This window comes from Dendrobium catenatum, unplaced genomic scaffold (assembly GCF_001605985.2).
Source record: "Dendrobium catenatum unplaced genomic scaffold, ASM160598v2 fragScaff_scaffold_390, whole genome shotgun sequence".
Taxonomy (NCBI): Eukaryota; Viridiplantae; Streptophyta; class Magnoliopsida; order Asparagales; family Orchidaceae; genus Dendrobium; species Dendrobium catenatum.
The window spans coordinates 9,006,441-9,024,677 of NW_021318852.1; the positions used below are offsets into that span (position 1 = coordinate 9,006,441).

The 18,237-nt window shown below is 34.3% G+C and overlaps 1 protein-coding gene across 2 annotated transcripts in view; it reads right to left on the reverse strand.

Moving 5' to 3' along the window:
- Window positions 1-6,684: 6,684 nt before the first annotated feature.
- Window positions 6,685-18,237, reverse strand: part of LOC110105816 (iron-sulfur assembly protein IscA, chloroplastic) — a 32,186-nt gene continuing 20,633 nt past the window's right edge. For both annotated transcript variants that reach the window (XM_020835462.2, XM_020835461.2), the window contains exon 3: window positions 6,685-7,045. In XM_020835462.2, coding sequence (XP_020691121.1) covers window positions 6,861-7,045 — 185 coding nt within the window. In that variant the 3' untranslated portion in view covers window positions 6,685-6,860. The remainder of the gene's footprint in view (window positions 7,046-18,237) is intronic.

Genomic DNA, 18,237 nt, shown 5'->3' on the forward strand with positions numbered 1-18,237 from the left:
ATGCTCAGGTGGATGAGTGGCTTCACCCTTAGAGATAGGATACTAAATGAGCATATACATGAAAAGCTTGGAGTAGCTCCAGTGGAAGATAAGATTAGAGAGAGTCGCCTTAGATGGTTTGGTCACATAAAACGGCGGCCTTCCGATGACCCGATTAGAAAAATAGAGGTATTAGATTTGACTTATGTTAAAGAAAGGTAGAGGTAGGCCTAAAAATACTTGGTTGAACAATATTAGACATGATCTTTCTTTATTAGATTTAAATGAGAATTTGACTTTTAACAGGACGCAATGGAGAAAAATGATTCATGTAGCCGACCATACATATATAGTGGGACAAAGGATTGATGTTGTTGTTGTATATTTTAGTTAGATTTTGATCTTTTAACACTGTTGTGTTTAAATCGGAGTTTTGATGAGTCATATCATCTCTTGGTTTATCTATTATGATAACATATCAAATTAGTTGTCATGTTGTGTTTATAATTTATCAATTCAGCCCATCTCCTCATCATTATTTTGATTATTGTCAAACATGTGGTTATCAGGGACATACAATCAAGCGATGTACCACTTTTTAACTAGTTGCCTCTAAATTCACCATCAACTTATGCTCACAAGCATCTCACTCTTTGGGCACTCTTCTATCTAAACCAAGGCAACTAGAGTCCTATCATGATATTAATAACACTCCCATAACTTCCATCTTGACGCTTGATAATGATGCTTCCCACCACATCACTGCCAGCCAAAATAATCTCTAACCTCACACTCCATTTGATGGCCCTAAAGACATGATTGTTGGAGATGACACATTCTTACCCACAAGTTGCACTGATTTTAGCCATTTAACCTCACCCTCTCATAAATTCCTCTTAAACAATATATTTTATGTACGCAATATGAAATATAACTTCATTTTGTCATATGATTTTTCTTACATTTCTAGCTATGCAACTACTGAGTTTCTACCCGCTACTTTCCATACGAAGGATTTACTCACGAGGGCAATCCTTTCGAATGGGCGAACTAAGTTGGCGTATATGAATGGCTCTTGTCTTGCTCCATTATCCTCAACTTATTGCATTATCTAGTTTCAAGTTAGTTTTGTCAAAGTGGCATCATAGGTTAGACCATTCAACAACTTCAATCCTCAAATACATTGTCTCTCATTTCATGTTAAATATACTTTATTCACTATCATTAACGACCTCCATTAAGATCTACATCAATGGCAAATTATAATTTTATTACCCCTCCTTTTAGCCTCCTGAGATGTCATTCTCGCGTGTGGACCTCACTTATATCATTTTATGATAGCTTAAAATACATTTGGTATTTCCCAATTAACAAAAATCTCATATTTATGATGTCTTCATGAGCTTTGAAGTCTTAGAGAAAAATGCTTTAAGCATAAAATCATCATCATATACTCCAATAATGATTATGAATTGTTCTTCTTCAGAAGACAAATTAAAAAAATTTGATTTTGATTCTATATATCAGCCTAATTCCTTTTGCTGATTTTCTTTCTCTTGAGCCATTTGCTCCAATATCCAGAAAATATAACCAGAACGGAAGTAATCAAGAGAAGCTTATATATTGCTCTACTGATTGTGCTTTTCGCCACACTAAAGAGTATCAAAACATGGTGATAGAGCTTTGTTCTGAAGATTCTGACAAAAGAAATTAGTTTATCTTGGAATCCTTGCCTGCTTGGAAGCTTAGTTGTGGGAGATTATTATGAAAAACTTGAATCAATTGATTCTTCAAGAGCCATGGAATCTCAGTTCCAATTAATTTGCTCTCTAAGTATTGGAAAACAATTAGTGATGGAAATAGTACTCTTGTCTTTTCAGTTTTCATATTGGCAAAGTTCCAAAAGGGATGCTTCTGGTTTCAGTACTTCTCTTCCACTCAACTATATGAAGCAAGCGAACCACCTGCAAACCTTCAAAACAGCCTAAACCTTCTTCTGGAACTGATATCTGCTAGAGTGATCTGGGAGCTTCTTGGTTGGGGATTCCCTGCCTGCTTATTGCTGTCGTGTCTGAAATTTTGATGGACAATGATAAGGCAGGTTTCCTACATGTCCCTTGGATGGCTTGGGCTTGTTTTGGCAACCTTGGTGGTTGTAGCTCATTCGATTTTGGTGGCTTTTGATGGATTTTGAGTATTTGGAACTTCTGGCAGTTGTTTTCTTTACCTCTTTGAATGACCCAATCCTGGTAACTGAGTGGCATTTATGAGTCTGGCTGCCTTAGGGGATTTAATTTTCTTTGTACATTCAGTCTGGTTGGCTTTTCGTAGTTTTTTGTACTGTTTTGATTGTGTGCTTTCTTGTGTTTGCCTCATATTGGCCTTGAATTGTATGATTTCTCTCTTTTATGAATACAAATTAATTTGGTTAAAAAAAAAAGGTAGAAGTTCTACATTTGCCATTATAGCTCGTGAAGTCATAATTTTATTGAAAATGACGGTTTATAAACCGCCGAAAAATATATCAAAACCGTCAGAAATTACCGCCAGCTTTGAGTGATTTTCTTATAATTAAAATAGACTTCTCACCATGTAATCTATTTAAAAAAAGTTAATAATAAATATTTTAAAAATATAGTATATTATAAAAACATAAATATTCGTAAAAACTTTAATACATTTAATATTTATCAAATTGGTTCATTATCTTAATTATTTAAATGAATTAAAAATAAATTAAAATTTTAATTTATTTACGAATTTAAGTCATTTTTATTCGAATAGATAATAATTTGAATAAAACAAACCTTCAGCTAAATGTTATAATGTGAAAAGACATCATTTTGCTTAAACAAATATAAGATAAGAATGAGAGAAATATTGACAGTCACGATTTTCACAATTTTCTAAAGAGTCCAAAAGTTCATTAATTATTGACATTCTCTTCTAATCACATTGCCCCACTAAATATATCTCTTCGCCGCTGTCACAACTTCTTCTATTGATTTATTTGTTTTTCGGGAGGACCTTGCTAGTGTACCCACAGCTATATTATCTCCACATATTTTCTCAAAAATTTCGTATTGGTGGAATGGATTACGACGATACTTCGCCAGCTTTGGATTCTCCTATTGAAAAATTAGTAAAATATAAAAAACCATGAATTTGATTTGTTTAAAATGGTAAATGAAAGTATATTAAAGATGATCTGGCCATCTAGGTGTCCTCAAAATATTTTTATTACTACTCCCCAACTTCACATCTAAATCAACCATGATGTCCGCTTGAGTATTGGCCGATGAACGTTGAGCCGCTTTGCCTTTCAAAAACCGTTTCATTTTTGCTGTACAAATTTCAAATAATACATTTTAATAGACAACGAATGACAACTATTTCTAATGAGCATGATTACCATTTGAGTAGTGAATTTTACTGTTTTTGTTCCGAGTGGAAGCTAGGTAATTCATGTTCGAGGATTCGTTGTCATTCGTTGTCAACCAACTCGATTTATCCAGTGCAAAACTAATATGATCATGAAGTAAAGATGATTGTTTACAATTTGTTTCTGGGTAAGTTCCACTACTATCCACATCTTCTTCAGGTGTCATGTTACTAACACAAAGTCGTACTATCACACCACTCTAGCAAATGAAATATCACAACACATACAATATACGCCTGTTCGAACAACTGCCGATAATCATGAAACGGCGGAAAGATAGAGAACAGGCAAATAAGGAAAATTACGGACTTATGTGAGCCTAAACGGATATACAAACAAAAAACTAGAAATGAGATAAAAATCATACCTGCTGCCGATTTGCCCGACTCACGCCGCTCGTTTCTTCTACAGGAAAATTTTGCAACTGTGCTGGATGTGCGAATGAATGGAAGTGAACAGTGGGCTTATAATAGCGAGAGAAGAGACGGGGGCGTATGGGCGAGCATGTGCGTGAGCTGTTCTGTGAAGATGAGCGAGCGAAGAGATAAGAAAACAGATGGAATCGTTCGGCCTCTTCTATCTTCTTCCTCTCCCGCGATAAATCAGGTAAATCCGCGACCCCTCCCGTGAGTAACAAGTTAAATCCGCGGAATATGGGGATTTCCGAAATACGGGATTTACCGCAAAAAGAGCTATTTTTCCGTCAACGGCGGATTTCAAATACCGTGAGATTTGGATTTGCATTTTAGGGCGTTTGGCTGGATTTCTCCCAAATCCATCCCTAAATCCCGCTAAATCCGCATACCAAACAGCCCCTTAGAGTTTTAATATTTTATAAATTTTTAAACATTTCTCTCTCTCTCTCTCTCTCTACCTCAAACTCATAAACTCTATAATAAGTGTTAGAATTCTCAACCATTAGATTAATAGATTATGTGCTTATCACAATTTCTATATAAAGGAAAAAGAAATATATATCCTCTATTGTTTTTTTAATGGTTCTCATAATATTCATTAGTTTGACATCTCTCCTCCCATAAGTTTTGGCATTGCTAAATTCAAACATTCGATCATATGTTTTTCCTACATAGTTATTTTATAGCTTTGAACAATTTATTGTCATAATTGTTATGCTTTAAGATTCTTCTAAAAAGATGTGAGATGTTCTTTGATCCGCATATTTTATAGAAATATATTATTTCATCATTTCACACTCTATATCCAATAGAATGAATAATTCTTATCGTCAAATTTATCTGTAAATTACACTTCTTCGTAGGATGTAAAATCTCAATTGATGGCAAACTCTATGCCTCTAATATTGTCATTGATCCTCATGAGTTATCCACATTAGGGGCCTCAATATTTGATACGACTCGAAAACCCAACTCGAACCAAGCCTGAAATTTCTGGGTTAGGGTCAACAAATCGACCTATTTCAAAAATTGGGTCGGGTTCGGGTTGACCTGGAAAACTGAGATTGATCCATTTTGATATGTTTGTTACCATAAAATCTTTTTTTGACACAGAAACCCAAGATTGACCCGTTTTTTATCCAAAAATCGGAGATTGATCCATTTTTAACCCAAAAACTAGCAATTTTTTGTCAGCCCCATGTCATTTGGGTCATGTCGGGTTGACCTGAAGCTGAAGCGGGTCGGGTTCGGGTCCGAAAAATGACCCGTTTGTAAAAACGGGTCGAGTTCAGGTTGACCCAAATAGTGTCGGGTGTGTTCCGGGTTTGATCTGAACCCAACCCATGACCCAAAATTGACACCCCTAATCCACATTATATAGTTATACACTATTTCACCTACCACTCCTGCCTGATCAACTTTGTCCGCTAGGATTTTAGAAGGAATCGTGATTATGGTGGTCAACCGGTCATGTTAATACTATATATCATTATAGCTAAAATATTGTGCTATTTATTCTCATTATAATTGCGCCAACTATCTTCCTGAATATTGTTGGGAAAGAGATTTAGTTATCAATCTACTACATAACATATTTCTATAATTATTCCAACTACTTATTCCTAACACCTTATTGTTAGGATTAGCTAAATTTCTCTATATTAGCATCTCATGTTGGATCATCCCCTTCCCAATAGCTTTATGAATTTTTCCTCTTTCTTCATATCTGTCCAAATTTGAATATCTTGGGATCCTCCTCTTCTTTGAAAGGCTATAGGATTTTATACTTACCCATATTTGAATGTCATGCATATAAGTTGAGTATAAATCACAGTAAATTTTATTCATCTTCCACCACTAACTAATCTTCACCATCTTCTTAATAAGTTTATATATATATATTTAAGTCAATTAAAATAAACTCATACATATATAACAAACGCAGGATTCAAACTAAAACCTCTTATTAATTAGATGGTCAAAACTTCCAACCAGTAGACTGAAAAGAGCTACATCTTACGTAGTAAGTTAACACACATTTCAGGTGTCCTAGCCCTATTTATGATTATTTAGAATTCTATTATAATCACATGTAAGCTTCATTTGGAACGGCTTTCTTACTATTCAAAATAAATTTTTAATTTTGTACTAAAAATTGCTTTAAATAGCAATAAAAAAATCATCCCAAACAAATTCTGATTCTTTTTTTTTTTTTTTTTTTTTTTTTGGATTTTTTTTTTTTTTTGAGTAATTTGAGTTTACTAACTGAAATATCATTGAGAGGTCAGTCATCTATCTCAATTTTTAACAATAATAAAATTTCAATTGTTTATATTAATCAAAATTTTATGCACCAATAATGCCTTGGAATTTATAACATATCAATTTTGTGCCCTCTGCACTGCCAGTGATATTATTAACCAAACTCCATACTCTTATATATCACAACATTATGATATTGTTGAATACAAAAACTACAATCTACTATATTACCAAAAAAAAATATTAATGTTTAGCATAAATACTCCTCGGGGTTTATGTTGACATCCCTAACTTAAGAGAAATTATTCTGTGCCAACACCAGACGGTCCGAAGATCAACCAGCCCGATACCGAGCAAAAAAGTGACACGGCGCATTCTGGTTGGTCTCCGGAAGCCGTCCGGGGTGGTCCTCAAAGACTAATTTTTCCTAATTAAATATCTTCATTAAATATGAATATCTTCACCCAAATAAGAGTTGTCTAGAATAAGGCTTCAGTTTGGGGCGGTTTTATGAATGTTTTCTAAATTAGCTAAAAAGTTATTTTAAAAAGCAGTAAAAAAATCGTCTCAAACTAAACCTAAATATCGACGAATAACAAGCTTTTTCATACTATAAAATTTCATAAAAACAAATTTCAAAACAGACTTAACAGTGTTGTATAGTTAGTATACAGGAATCAAATTTCCAAACATACATGCAATAGCTGGATATAAAGCACATCTTAATCTTTCTTTTGTTCTTTACATATACAAAATGGGCTTTATGAACCACAATGGTTAGAGTTCTCTGTTAGCTCTACATTTTCGCCAGCAGCAGCAAAGGATTTCCCACAGCCACAAGTTTTTGTTGCGTTGGGGTTCTTAAATGAAAATCCACCTCCAATTAGTGCATCACTGAAGTCTAATTGCATTCCATATACATAGAGAAGGCTCTTTGGATCACATACTGTAACAAGAGGCAATAAACACATAAAAATGCATAAAATCTTTCACAATAGATGAGTAAATTATAGCATATGATGTATGAAACAGCAGCTATGGAAGAAGATCATGAGCGGAGTTTAATTTCTTCTGTATTTTTTAGCTGTCTGCACTGAAAAGAAAGCTATTCCAGACCTCAAGAGTTTATTAAGGATGCATTTTAACCAAGGTATCAACATTTTCAGTTTTCTACTTTGCTTGAAACTAGGGGTGCAACCGAGTCAAGCCGACTTGCGAGTCGGCTCGGACCCGACTCATTAACAGGCTCGACGAGTAGAGCTCGAACATGATTTCGAGCTCGAGTTCAAACAACCCTCAGCTCGACTCGCGAGCTTGTCGAGCAGCTTGCGGAACTGCGGGCGGAAAAACAAAATTGGAGCTCTGGCGGGCAGGAAAAAGAAACTCGGAGTCCGAGCAGACCTAGACATCGGGACGGAACGGACTGCAGGACGGAACTGGTGAACGTGATCTTGGGAACTCGAGCGGACCTCGAGACGAAACTAGTGAACGCGACCAGATTTGAGATAGGCAAGAGATGCAACCTTGGGACTGAATTGTCGAACGCAACATCAGGACCTTGAGCGGACCATGGGATGAAGACTTGTAAGCTGCTCGACGAGCATCGAGGAGCTCGCCGAGCTCGAGCTTCACTTTTGAGCTCTACTCGAGTTTGAGCTCGGTATTTGACAGTCAAGCTTGACTCAAACACCATCTGACTCAAGCTCGACTGGACTAGTTTGCACCCCTACTTGCAGCTAGAAAGTGAATACATAGGGGGAAATTCATATGGCTAATTAAAAAACAATTATGATTCACCTCTATTCCTGAGATCGTGTTCACCTATTTCAAAAAACAGAAATGAGAAAAGCGCAAAGTCATGTTCTTATCACATAAAAAATACCAAAAAATCCAGCAGGATGACAAATTATGAGGGACATCTTTGCGGAGGGTCCATCCATAGAGAATGGCATAAGATACTTCAAAATAAGGACTCTTCTAAGAATATCAGAAGATAGCAATTCCAAACAGGAAAACATATTTCCTTGCAGTATCTAAACAATGGGTAGTAATATGTCAAAAGCAATAAGAAAAATGTGTTATTGCATTAAGTAACCGGAACAGAAATCTTACTGGATAAAAGATGAAGTAATTATCCAAAGACAGGGAACAGGATGACGATTTATTAGCTATGATATCGTCCTCCAAACAAAGGAAGAAGAATGTCTGGTTTTACTTTTGAACTGGTACTTTTCATGAATCTTACGCTTTGAACTATTCGCAGGTACAGCAAATTAACAAATAACATGATAACCTACTGCAGTTCTAAGTTATAGGTCATTTGATTTCAATTTAATTGATATTTTATTGAAAGGACAAAATTAAACTATATTAATCGTGAAAGTATGAAACAAAAGTTCTCATATTTTACTTTTGATACAAGCAAAAAGTTCTGATCGAAAAGCATAACCCAACAAATAATTGACGTATTTAATATGTATGCCAAAACTTCATTTGTAAATTTAGCTATTTTAACGCTTGATAATCAATTTATAGGACAAATTTCTTACGCGATAGGTAATGTCTCCAATATAGAACAGCTTACAAAACTGCATAAAACTGTCATAATTAGTACATTTTGTTGACCCCTACCAAAAAAAACGTGCGAGAAAAGGGAAAATTGGACGATTTAAGTGGCCCGCGTCGGGGTAGCGCGGCACTTGAAGGGTCAAATGACTTATGATATTCAAACAGACTGTGTCGTTGCAATTAGAGTATCGAATTAGCCTAATAGGGACCAACTCATAGTCGAATCGGGAGAAAACAATCAAAGTCGGCGACAGACACCCGAAAACGACATGCGACGCCACCCAAACGACGTTCGATCGCAAAATGGACTTCGTCGTAGTGTTCAGAACTCGACATACCCAAAATCGACTGTAATTTTGCCAAAGAAAATCGAGCAAAGAAATTGGTTAATGACTTGATCGCCCAACGACTATAATTTTAACCAAAACTAAGTGCTCTTATTAATGGCTTGATCACCCAAAGTTACAATCCTCCCATTAGATCTATTATTACTAAAATTACACTCCATATATTCAATTTTAGATCTATTCAAATTAAAGCCTTTAGACTCTAAGGTTGACCTCCATAATTCAAGTTTACTTTCAATCCCCTCTCTACTCTTATCAAAAAGAAGAATATCATCAGCGAAAAGCACACACCAGGGTACAACCTATTGCAAATGTCTAGTGAGAACACTTATGACAAAAGCAAAAATATATGGGCTTAAGGCTAATCCTTGAAGTGATCCAACTAAAATAGGAAAATACTTAGTCAAACCACCTTGTGTTTGAACACAAGTAACAACTCTTGCATACATATCCTTAAAGTTGACGTACCAACCTCTTATAAACACTAAGTCAGCATGCAAGTGAACATGACGATGCACCAACCAACATGCATGAAGAAGTTAGTAGTGAATATAGTTCTCCGGTGACCAACATCAATTTGTAAATAAACAAATCAACTTGCTTGCAAGCAACAGTAGATATATTGCAAGGATGAGGGGATTCTTTGTGAATGTGAACACACGACATATCATCTACAAACAAGGATGATGCACCTAAAACTTGTACGGACAACTACAAACCATTGTTGGAGACCATTAATGTATGCAGTGCATTATCTGCAAATAAACGCAGGAAGAGCTACAATGGATGTGAGCACTTGCTGGTAATGATAAAAGATGTGTCGTAGACGCGGCAGTGATAATCGACAACAAGCAATGAATGCTATGACACCGTTGCAATCAACCACCATTCAACATCAAGCAAGTATCTAACAAATGCATAAGATCCCGATAGGTGAAGGAAGCTGATGTGCGACGAATGTAATAATTTGCTTGAGATGGAGTATAGTTCTCATGTAATTAGTAGCATTTACATTAAAGCAAACACGTCAACATATTTGCAAGCAACGATAGTGTACAAGTGGCGAACAGGATAAATTACCCATGAACACTAAAGGTCAACATAAAATGAACATAATAAATTGCCGATGAACGTATGTGAGGAAATCAACAATGAATGCAGCTCACCCAGCAAATTGACATCAGCTCGTAAATGAACACATTAGTTTACCTACAAGTGATGATAGTAAATATGTTGCAGGTATAATGGACCCCCTGTGGATTTGGACATGCAACGTATCTTACAAGCAAATATCGAAGATCACATCAAATAAAGGACCACAACAAATACAAATACTTACAAGCCACTGTAGGAAACTCGTCACGTACACAACATGCTATCTTCAAGAAAATGCATAAGGTGTTGTGGTAAATGCAAGCATTTACAAATAATGTTGAGGAATGTTGCACTAAAAATGATTCACCAGCATACGGCGGCTAGTGATTATTGGGCATTTACTGTCGACCTACAAACTAATTCAGCAAAACTTACAGTGCACGACAGCTTACATGTAAGAAGCCACGAGCAACCCGTAGTGCTCACGGTGCACTACCAACAAACAAATCCAACAAAGCTTATAATGCACAATAACTTGCTCGCAAGAGGCAACGAGCGATGGCCGGTTAAGGCAAAATGGCATTTGGAGAGATGGCCGGTTAAGGAGCTCTTCTTCCTTAATGATTTCAATAAAGTCATTTTTCACCATGTCAATAGAGAATGTAATAAAGTAGCAGATTTTTGTGCTACTTTGTCTTTAGATAGTAGTTTTACTTTTGATAGTTTTTCTTTTGATAACATTCCGTCCTCTTTGTTGGATTTAATAAAAGAGGAATGTTACCCTTTTATCAAGTATAATTAGTTCTTTGTTTTTCCTTAATGCAAATCTGCACATTTCAAAAAAAAAAAAAGAGGCAACGAGCGACCCATACTACAATACTACAATTTACATGGAAGCAAAAGCAGGGAGTTAGTAGTAAAAACTACAGGCTATTAATAAATTGAGGTAGTAAATTTGTGATGCCAGGTTAAAAAATAATAATAATAATAATAAATTGTGACGCCAGGTTGTCACGCTGAATAGATCATTTTACCTGCAGACAATAGGTGGAAGGTTTCTGATACGTCGCATAGTGTATATGCCGGCAGAAATACAATACTGCAGGTTGACTGTCGGAGAAGATGACAACATACAATAGATGAAATGAGATAAACTACATACACGATAAATAAAGCCTAGTGGAGCGTCACGCCACCATATATGCAACACCTGTACAAGCAAAAATACAAAAAGGCACCTACAAGCTTCTAAATAGAACGTTGTGCACGTTCAAATGATGGATGCCCACATAATTGATTAGTATCAAATATTTTAAAATGCTCCCGTACATGCATTATAATAGGCATAATAATTCATGCAAACATGTCACTCGGTATCACAACAAGCATTTACATACCGACGTATTGCACAAGCATGTATTATCATTATTCAAGCATATTATGCAGGCAAATAGGCGAGGCATAGCTGCATTATAATGCATATCGCTGCCACATTAAGTCAGTGCACAAAATGCAATGTATCAATATATGCTCACATATACAAATATGACCAATATATCCATTACATTATGTACATACCACCACTATGCAAATACATCAAGCAAATGCATTATTCAAAATGCATGCAAATATCTACACCCGCATGGGCCCCGACGAGCGTGTAGTATATACACATGTGACGTCAGAGGATGCTCCGCGGGTCAAGAAATTAACCCAAGTTCGAGCCCGATCCTTCTATATGAATAGATAGGAGTCGACACGGCTCGAACTATCGAACAAACATACAATCATGGCATCGACCGAGATATTTGTTGTATTCATTTATATTAGGTTTTTAAGGTCTACTGTAAGAAAAATCCACTACTAAAGGCATAAAGCTAACAACGAACACAATCCTATGTCGGCATGTAGAAAGTCGACAAGGTTCGACCAACAAAATGAAATTGCCCATAAATACCCCGATGATGGTCATGTTGACAGAAGATCTCAACAGGAGGAGACCCCAAATACTAAAAAATGTCCCAAAGTTCCATGAAAATTCAAAACACAAAAATCACAAAAACCTAAAATATTTAAAATCGGAATAAAACACTTAAAGTACTTAAAGCAAATATTCATCCACCCTTGCAATAGTTTGTCCAGATGAACAAATATAAGAATATCTTCAGCTCACAAAAAGAGAATGACTGGTCGAGAATATCACTAGGATTCATTCTCAAATTGTCTCTTGTCAGTAAGGACGTGACACGTGTCCTCTAACTGGTGATTTCACCATCAAATGTCACCACAGGTAAAGGGTCATGACTGGGACTCTCTGACCGGGTGGTTTTGCCATCAAATGACACCATTATATTAAGGTCATGGCTAGAGCCCGTATGTTCCCCAACAACATTAAATCATTGAGCAATGAATCAATATGATATAACTGATAGGGCACAAAGCCCTCTGTTAGTTAAGATGAATTCAAATTTGTCCTCTTAGACAAATATTCACCAAAGGTCTATAAGATACCTTTGGACAAAGTAACCCATGGATGCCGATAAAGATCCTTCAATCAGGTTGGGTTGATTACCTCATATGACTAAGTAGACCAAGGACCATGATGGTCCGGGACGATGGAACCATGGGATCTTGATCGAGTTCATCATCATTCCCCCCACCATCCGCTTTAAGTACAATGTGGTGAATTTCTAATTTTAAATATTAATTATCCGAATACTAAACTATGTTGCTACTATATGCTAGATACTTCGTATCCGTTTAACGACTAGCCATAATCGAAAGTTCTCTCTCGCTATCTGGAGGGGTAATTAACTATAGGGGCTTGCACCTATAGGAAATATAAACTCATATCATAAAGTCCTCACGAAATGAAGGCGAAATCTCTGGGTAATGTCTTATTCAAAACTCAATCTGTCTTCTGAAAATTTTCCTCGGAACATAAGGGTTAAAACTCTCATCCAATACCTACACTAGAAGCCTTAGAAGAAATCCTGAATAGCTTGTAAAATCTAGCAGTTTAAATATAGTTGCATTTGTAAATTTTTTTTTTAATACATTTAAAAGCCTAATCAACAGATTTCATCCAATGAAATTCTTCTTAATTAAGATAGTTGATAATTGAATCCTTAATAAATCATCTATGGTGTTAACCGATTATTAATTGTTTCAATTTTATCAAACTCACCAAATACTCTACTTGATAAAAAAAATCCAAAAATATCACAGGTAGTGTAAATAAACAATGCTTCTTCAATTTAAGATATAATTTCTTATTTTGTAATATTTCAAAGGACATTTCTAAAGTGCACGAAATGATCCTCACTAAATTTACTATATGTCAAAATATTATCGAAATGTACAACCAGAAATTTTTCAATAAAGATTCCAAGAACATGATTCATGATTCATGATTCTCGTAAAAGTGTTCAATGTATTATTTAATCTAAAAGGTATAACAAATCATACATAAAATACTTCTTTAGTATTAAGAAGCAGTATTTCATTCATATTCCTCACACATTAATTTTCCGGTAATCATTTCTTAAATCTAATTTTGAAAATACTAAACCTCGGTCATCAAATCAAATAGATCATTTAATCTAGTATAAAAAATCAATATTTGATGATAATCTTATCAATTAATCTATTGATATCAGTCATATCACACATTCTCTAACTTTCATCTTTCTTAGGGGTAAACAATACAAAAATTGTACAAGGACTCAAACTCATTCCTTCTAAAGCAAACCGTCAATTAAACATATTCAGGTAGATTCATTCTGTAATACTGAAAATTAGGCAAGGATGAACCATTAATCAAATCAGTAGCATGCTGCACGCTTCTTTGTGATGGCAATACATCATATCGTCAATGTATAAATCTTTGAAATAAAATAGTACTTAACTAGTATCTTCAAGTATATAGATGCTTTGATTGTTAACAACCAAAGCATAATTCAATCTTTCTTTAAGATTTCATTCAAAAGCATGTTGATTTAAAATATTTAGTGATTTATTCAATTCATTATGAGAGCTAGAACCTTTTATAGATGAAAGTACTTTTAGACTTACCTCAATTTGCAATTAAACACATATATTATATTTTTGAATCGACACAAAACAACTTCAACAACAACAACATCAAGCATTTATCCCACTAGGTGGCGGTCGACTACATGAATCCTTTTTCTCCGATATGTCATGTTAAGAGTCAAATTCTCATTTAAATCTAATAAAAAAATCTCAATATTTTCTAACCATGTCCTTTTAAGTCTACCTTTACCTCTCTTAACATAGGCCAAATCTAATACATCTACTCTCCTAACTGAGTCATCTAAAGGCCGACATTTTATGTGATCAAATCATCTAAGGCGACTCTCTCTAATCTTATCTTCCACTGGAGAACCTTTTCACGTATATGCTCATTTTGTATCCTATCTCTAAGAGTAAAGCCACTCATCCACCTGAGCATCCTCGTCTTTACAACACTAAACTTAATTGTATGCTTCTCTTTTAATGGCCAACATTCTACGCCATAAAGTATTGCAGGTCTCGCCACAATCTTATAACATTTTCCCTTAAGTTTGAGAGGTACTTTTCTATCACACAACATGCCCGATGCATTCCTCCACTTCAACCATGAAACTTGAATTCTACTAATAAAATCCCCATATATTTAACCATCACTCTGGACAGATATCTAAAACGTATACTCGTATTAATAAATTGATCGCCCAAAGTCACAATCCCACCATTAGATCTATTACTAAAATTAGACTCCATGTAGGTTTTAGATCTACTCAAGAGAAAACCTTTAGACTCTAAGGTTGACCACCATAATTCAAATTTACTTTCCACTCCTATAGTCTTATCAACAAGAAGAATATCATCAGCAAAAAGCATACACCAGAGTACATCCTCCTGCAAATGTTTAGTAAGGACATCCATGGCTAAAGCAAAAAAGATATGGGTTTAAAACTGATCCTTGATGTAATTCCACTAAACTAAGAAAAAACTTGGTTCAATCTCCTTGTGTTTAAACACAAGCAATATCTCTTGCATACATATCCTTAATGACTTGAGTATAAACATTATTAATCTCTTTCTTTTCTAAAACTCTCCATAGCACTTCTCTTGAAACTTTACCATAAGCTTTCTCTAAATCAATAAATATCATATGTAGATCCTCCTTATTCTCCCTATACTTCTCCATCAAACCTCTCAATAAATGTATAGCTTCTATAGTAGACCTACCCGACATGAATCCAAATTGATTTTAAGAAATATTAGTATGACGTCGTAACCTATGCTCAATAACTCTCTCCCAAAGTTTTAAAGTATGACACATTAACTTAATTCTTCTATAATTAACACTCTTGTGCATCACATTTATTCTTAAAAATAGGAATCAACACACTTATTCTTCACTCACCTGGCATCATTTCAGTTTTCAAAATAATATTGAAAATTTTTGTAAGACAATAAATTCCTTCATCTCCTAAGCATTTCCACACCTCTATTAGTATATCATCAAGTCCAACAGTTTTTCCATCCTTCATTTTCTTTGTATCTTTAACTTCGATTTTACTAATACGCCAAAAATAAAAGAAAATTCTCTATTTTCATTTAGGGTGAAAAGGTCACTAAATTCAATCGTATTCTCACAATCTTCATTAAAAAGCATATCAAAATATCTCATCCACCTTTATTGAATATCATCTTTTAATAAAAGCACTTTCTTATCTTCATCTTTAATGCACTTCACTTGAATTAAATTCATATCCATTTTCTTTGCTTAGTTAACTTATACATACATATTTCACCCTCCTTATTATCTAACTTGGACTCACATTTGAACGACTCAAATTTGATGTGGACTTGAACATGTTTGAACTCAAGCAAAGACTTGAGTTGGACCACAGGGTACTCGTACAATGGAGGATGATGAATTGAGCTTGATTTGGACCAAATGACATTTGGAATGAAATTCAAAAGACCCTCCTTATTATCTAACTTGGACTCACATTTGAACGACTCAAATTTGATGTGGACTTGAACATGTTTGAACTCAAGCAAAGACTTGAGTTGGACCACAGGGAACTCGTACAATGGAGGATGATGAATTGAGCTTGATTTGGACCAAATGACATTTGGAATGAAATTCAAAAGAACAAATAGAAAGAATTCACTTGAATTGAACAAAACAATGAGACTTGAGCCAAGTGTATAGGGATTTAGGGTAAATTATTTGCATCACATAGTATTTTCTTATACTCCTTACAAGCCTCTTTATATAGTTCTCCATTTTCCAAGTTTTTACATCCAAACTAATTTTTTTAACAAAACTTTTTATTTTTTTATCTTTCCTTGCATATTTTGATTCAACAACCAACTATTTTTACTATTATAAGTTTTTCCTTTTGATACTCCAAACACATCATTTGCAATATTCTTAATATTATTAACTATTTTTTCTCACATAACATTAGCTTCCTCATATACAGTCAGAATCTTAAGATCTTGAATCTTCCTCTAAAAATTATTATTTTTAGTTTTATTTAAATGCTATCATCTAATTTTAGGACAATACTTTACTTTATTTTTCATATGTTGTTTATTCATCTTAAAGTCCAAAACTAATAAGCGATGCTAGATAAATAAACTTTCACTCGGAATAAATTTATAATCTTTACAATCTCAACGATCTTTTTTATAAGAAAATGTTGAATCTGAGTTTTACTATATCTATTCTGATAAGTGAAGAAATGCTCATCTCTTTTCTTAAATAAGGTATTAGCAATTATAAAATTATAAGCTAGAGAAAAAATCTAATATAGCTCTACCATTTTCATTAGTCGTTCCAAACTAATAACCACCATGAATGCTTTTAAAATCTTTTACATCTTTACTAATTTGTCCATTTAAATATCTTCAATAAAAATATTTTCTTTAAGAGGTATATTTTATATTGATTCTTTTAAGTTATTCCAAAATTTGAATTTTGAACACATATCCAAACCTACTTGATGAGAATAAATACTTCTAATATTAATAATCTTAGCATCAACAACAATCTATACATATAATTCTATCTCAAATTATACTAATTTCTATCATATTATCCTTCAAACTCTTATCTATAATCATATTTATCTCATTTTTAGTACGACTCCTACGTGAATATCATAGTTTAAATTTTAAACAATCAATCTCCTTAGCCTTCTCTCAAACCCATTTAATTTTCTAAATGCATAAAATATTTATCTTCCTATGGATCATAATATATGTTAATTCCATTAATTTGTCTGTAAGAGCATATATTCCAAGTCCATATCCTAATTCTATGTTTATAAGGTTGTAAGTATAGTTCAAGTTTTTATTTTCTATGATCAATAGTTTAGTTAGCCACAATGTTCATACAACTACAATCATGAATTAATAACTTGCATAACAATATTTTATCATGCTTAAATTAAATTTGAAATGTAAAAGTTCATTTCCATTCACACTTGCTTTATGTGAAGCAATAATACATCCGATAACATTTAAAATTTTTCCAACATAAACACTTATTTTTCATCACAGTCATGAATATCATCCCCTTCATTAATGTCATTGTCCTCTTCTTCATCACATTCATGAATAGCATCCCCTTCATTAATTTCATAGTTCTCTTCTTCCGCATTGATATTTAAATTCTTTCTAGTATATTCATTTTCATAGTGGACAATCTGATAACATTTAAAACAAGCTTTACAACAACAACAACAACATCAAGCCTTTATCCCACTACGTGGGGTCGGCTACATGAATCCTTTTTCTCCATTGTGTCCTATTAAAAGTCAAATTCTCGTTTAAATCTAATAAAGAAAGGTCATTCCTAATATTTTCTAACCAAGTCTTTTTAGGTCTACCCCTACCTTTCTTAACATAAGTCAAACTTAATACCTCTACTCTCCTAACCAGGTCATCGCAAGGCCGCCGTTTTATGTGACCAAACCATCTAAGGCGACTTTCTCTAATCTTATCTTCTACTGGAGCTACTCCAACCTTTTCACGTATATGCTCATTCGTATCCTATCTCTAAGGGTAAAGCCACTCAACCACCTGAGCATCCTCATCTCTG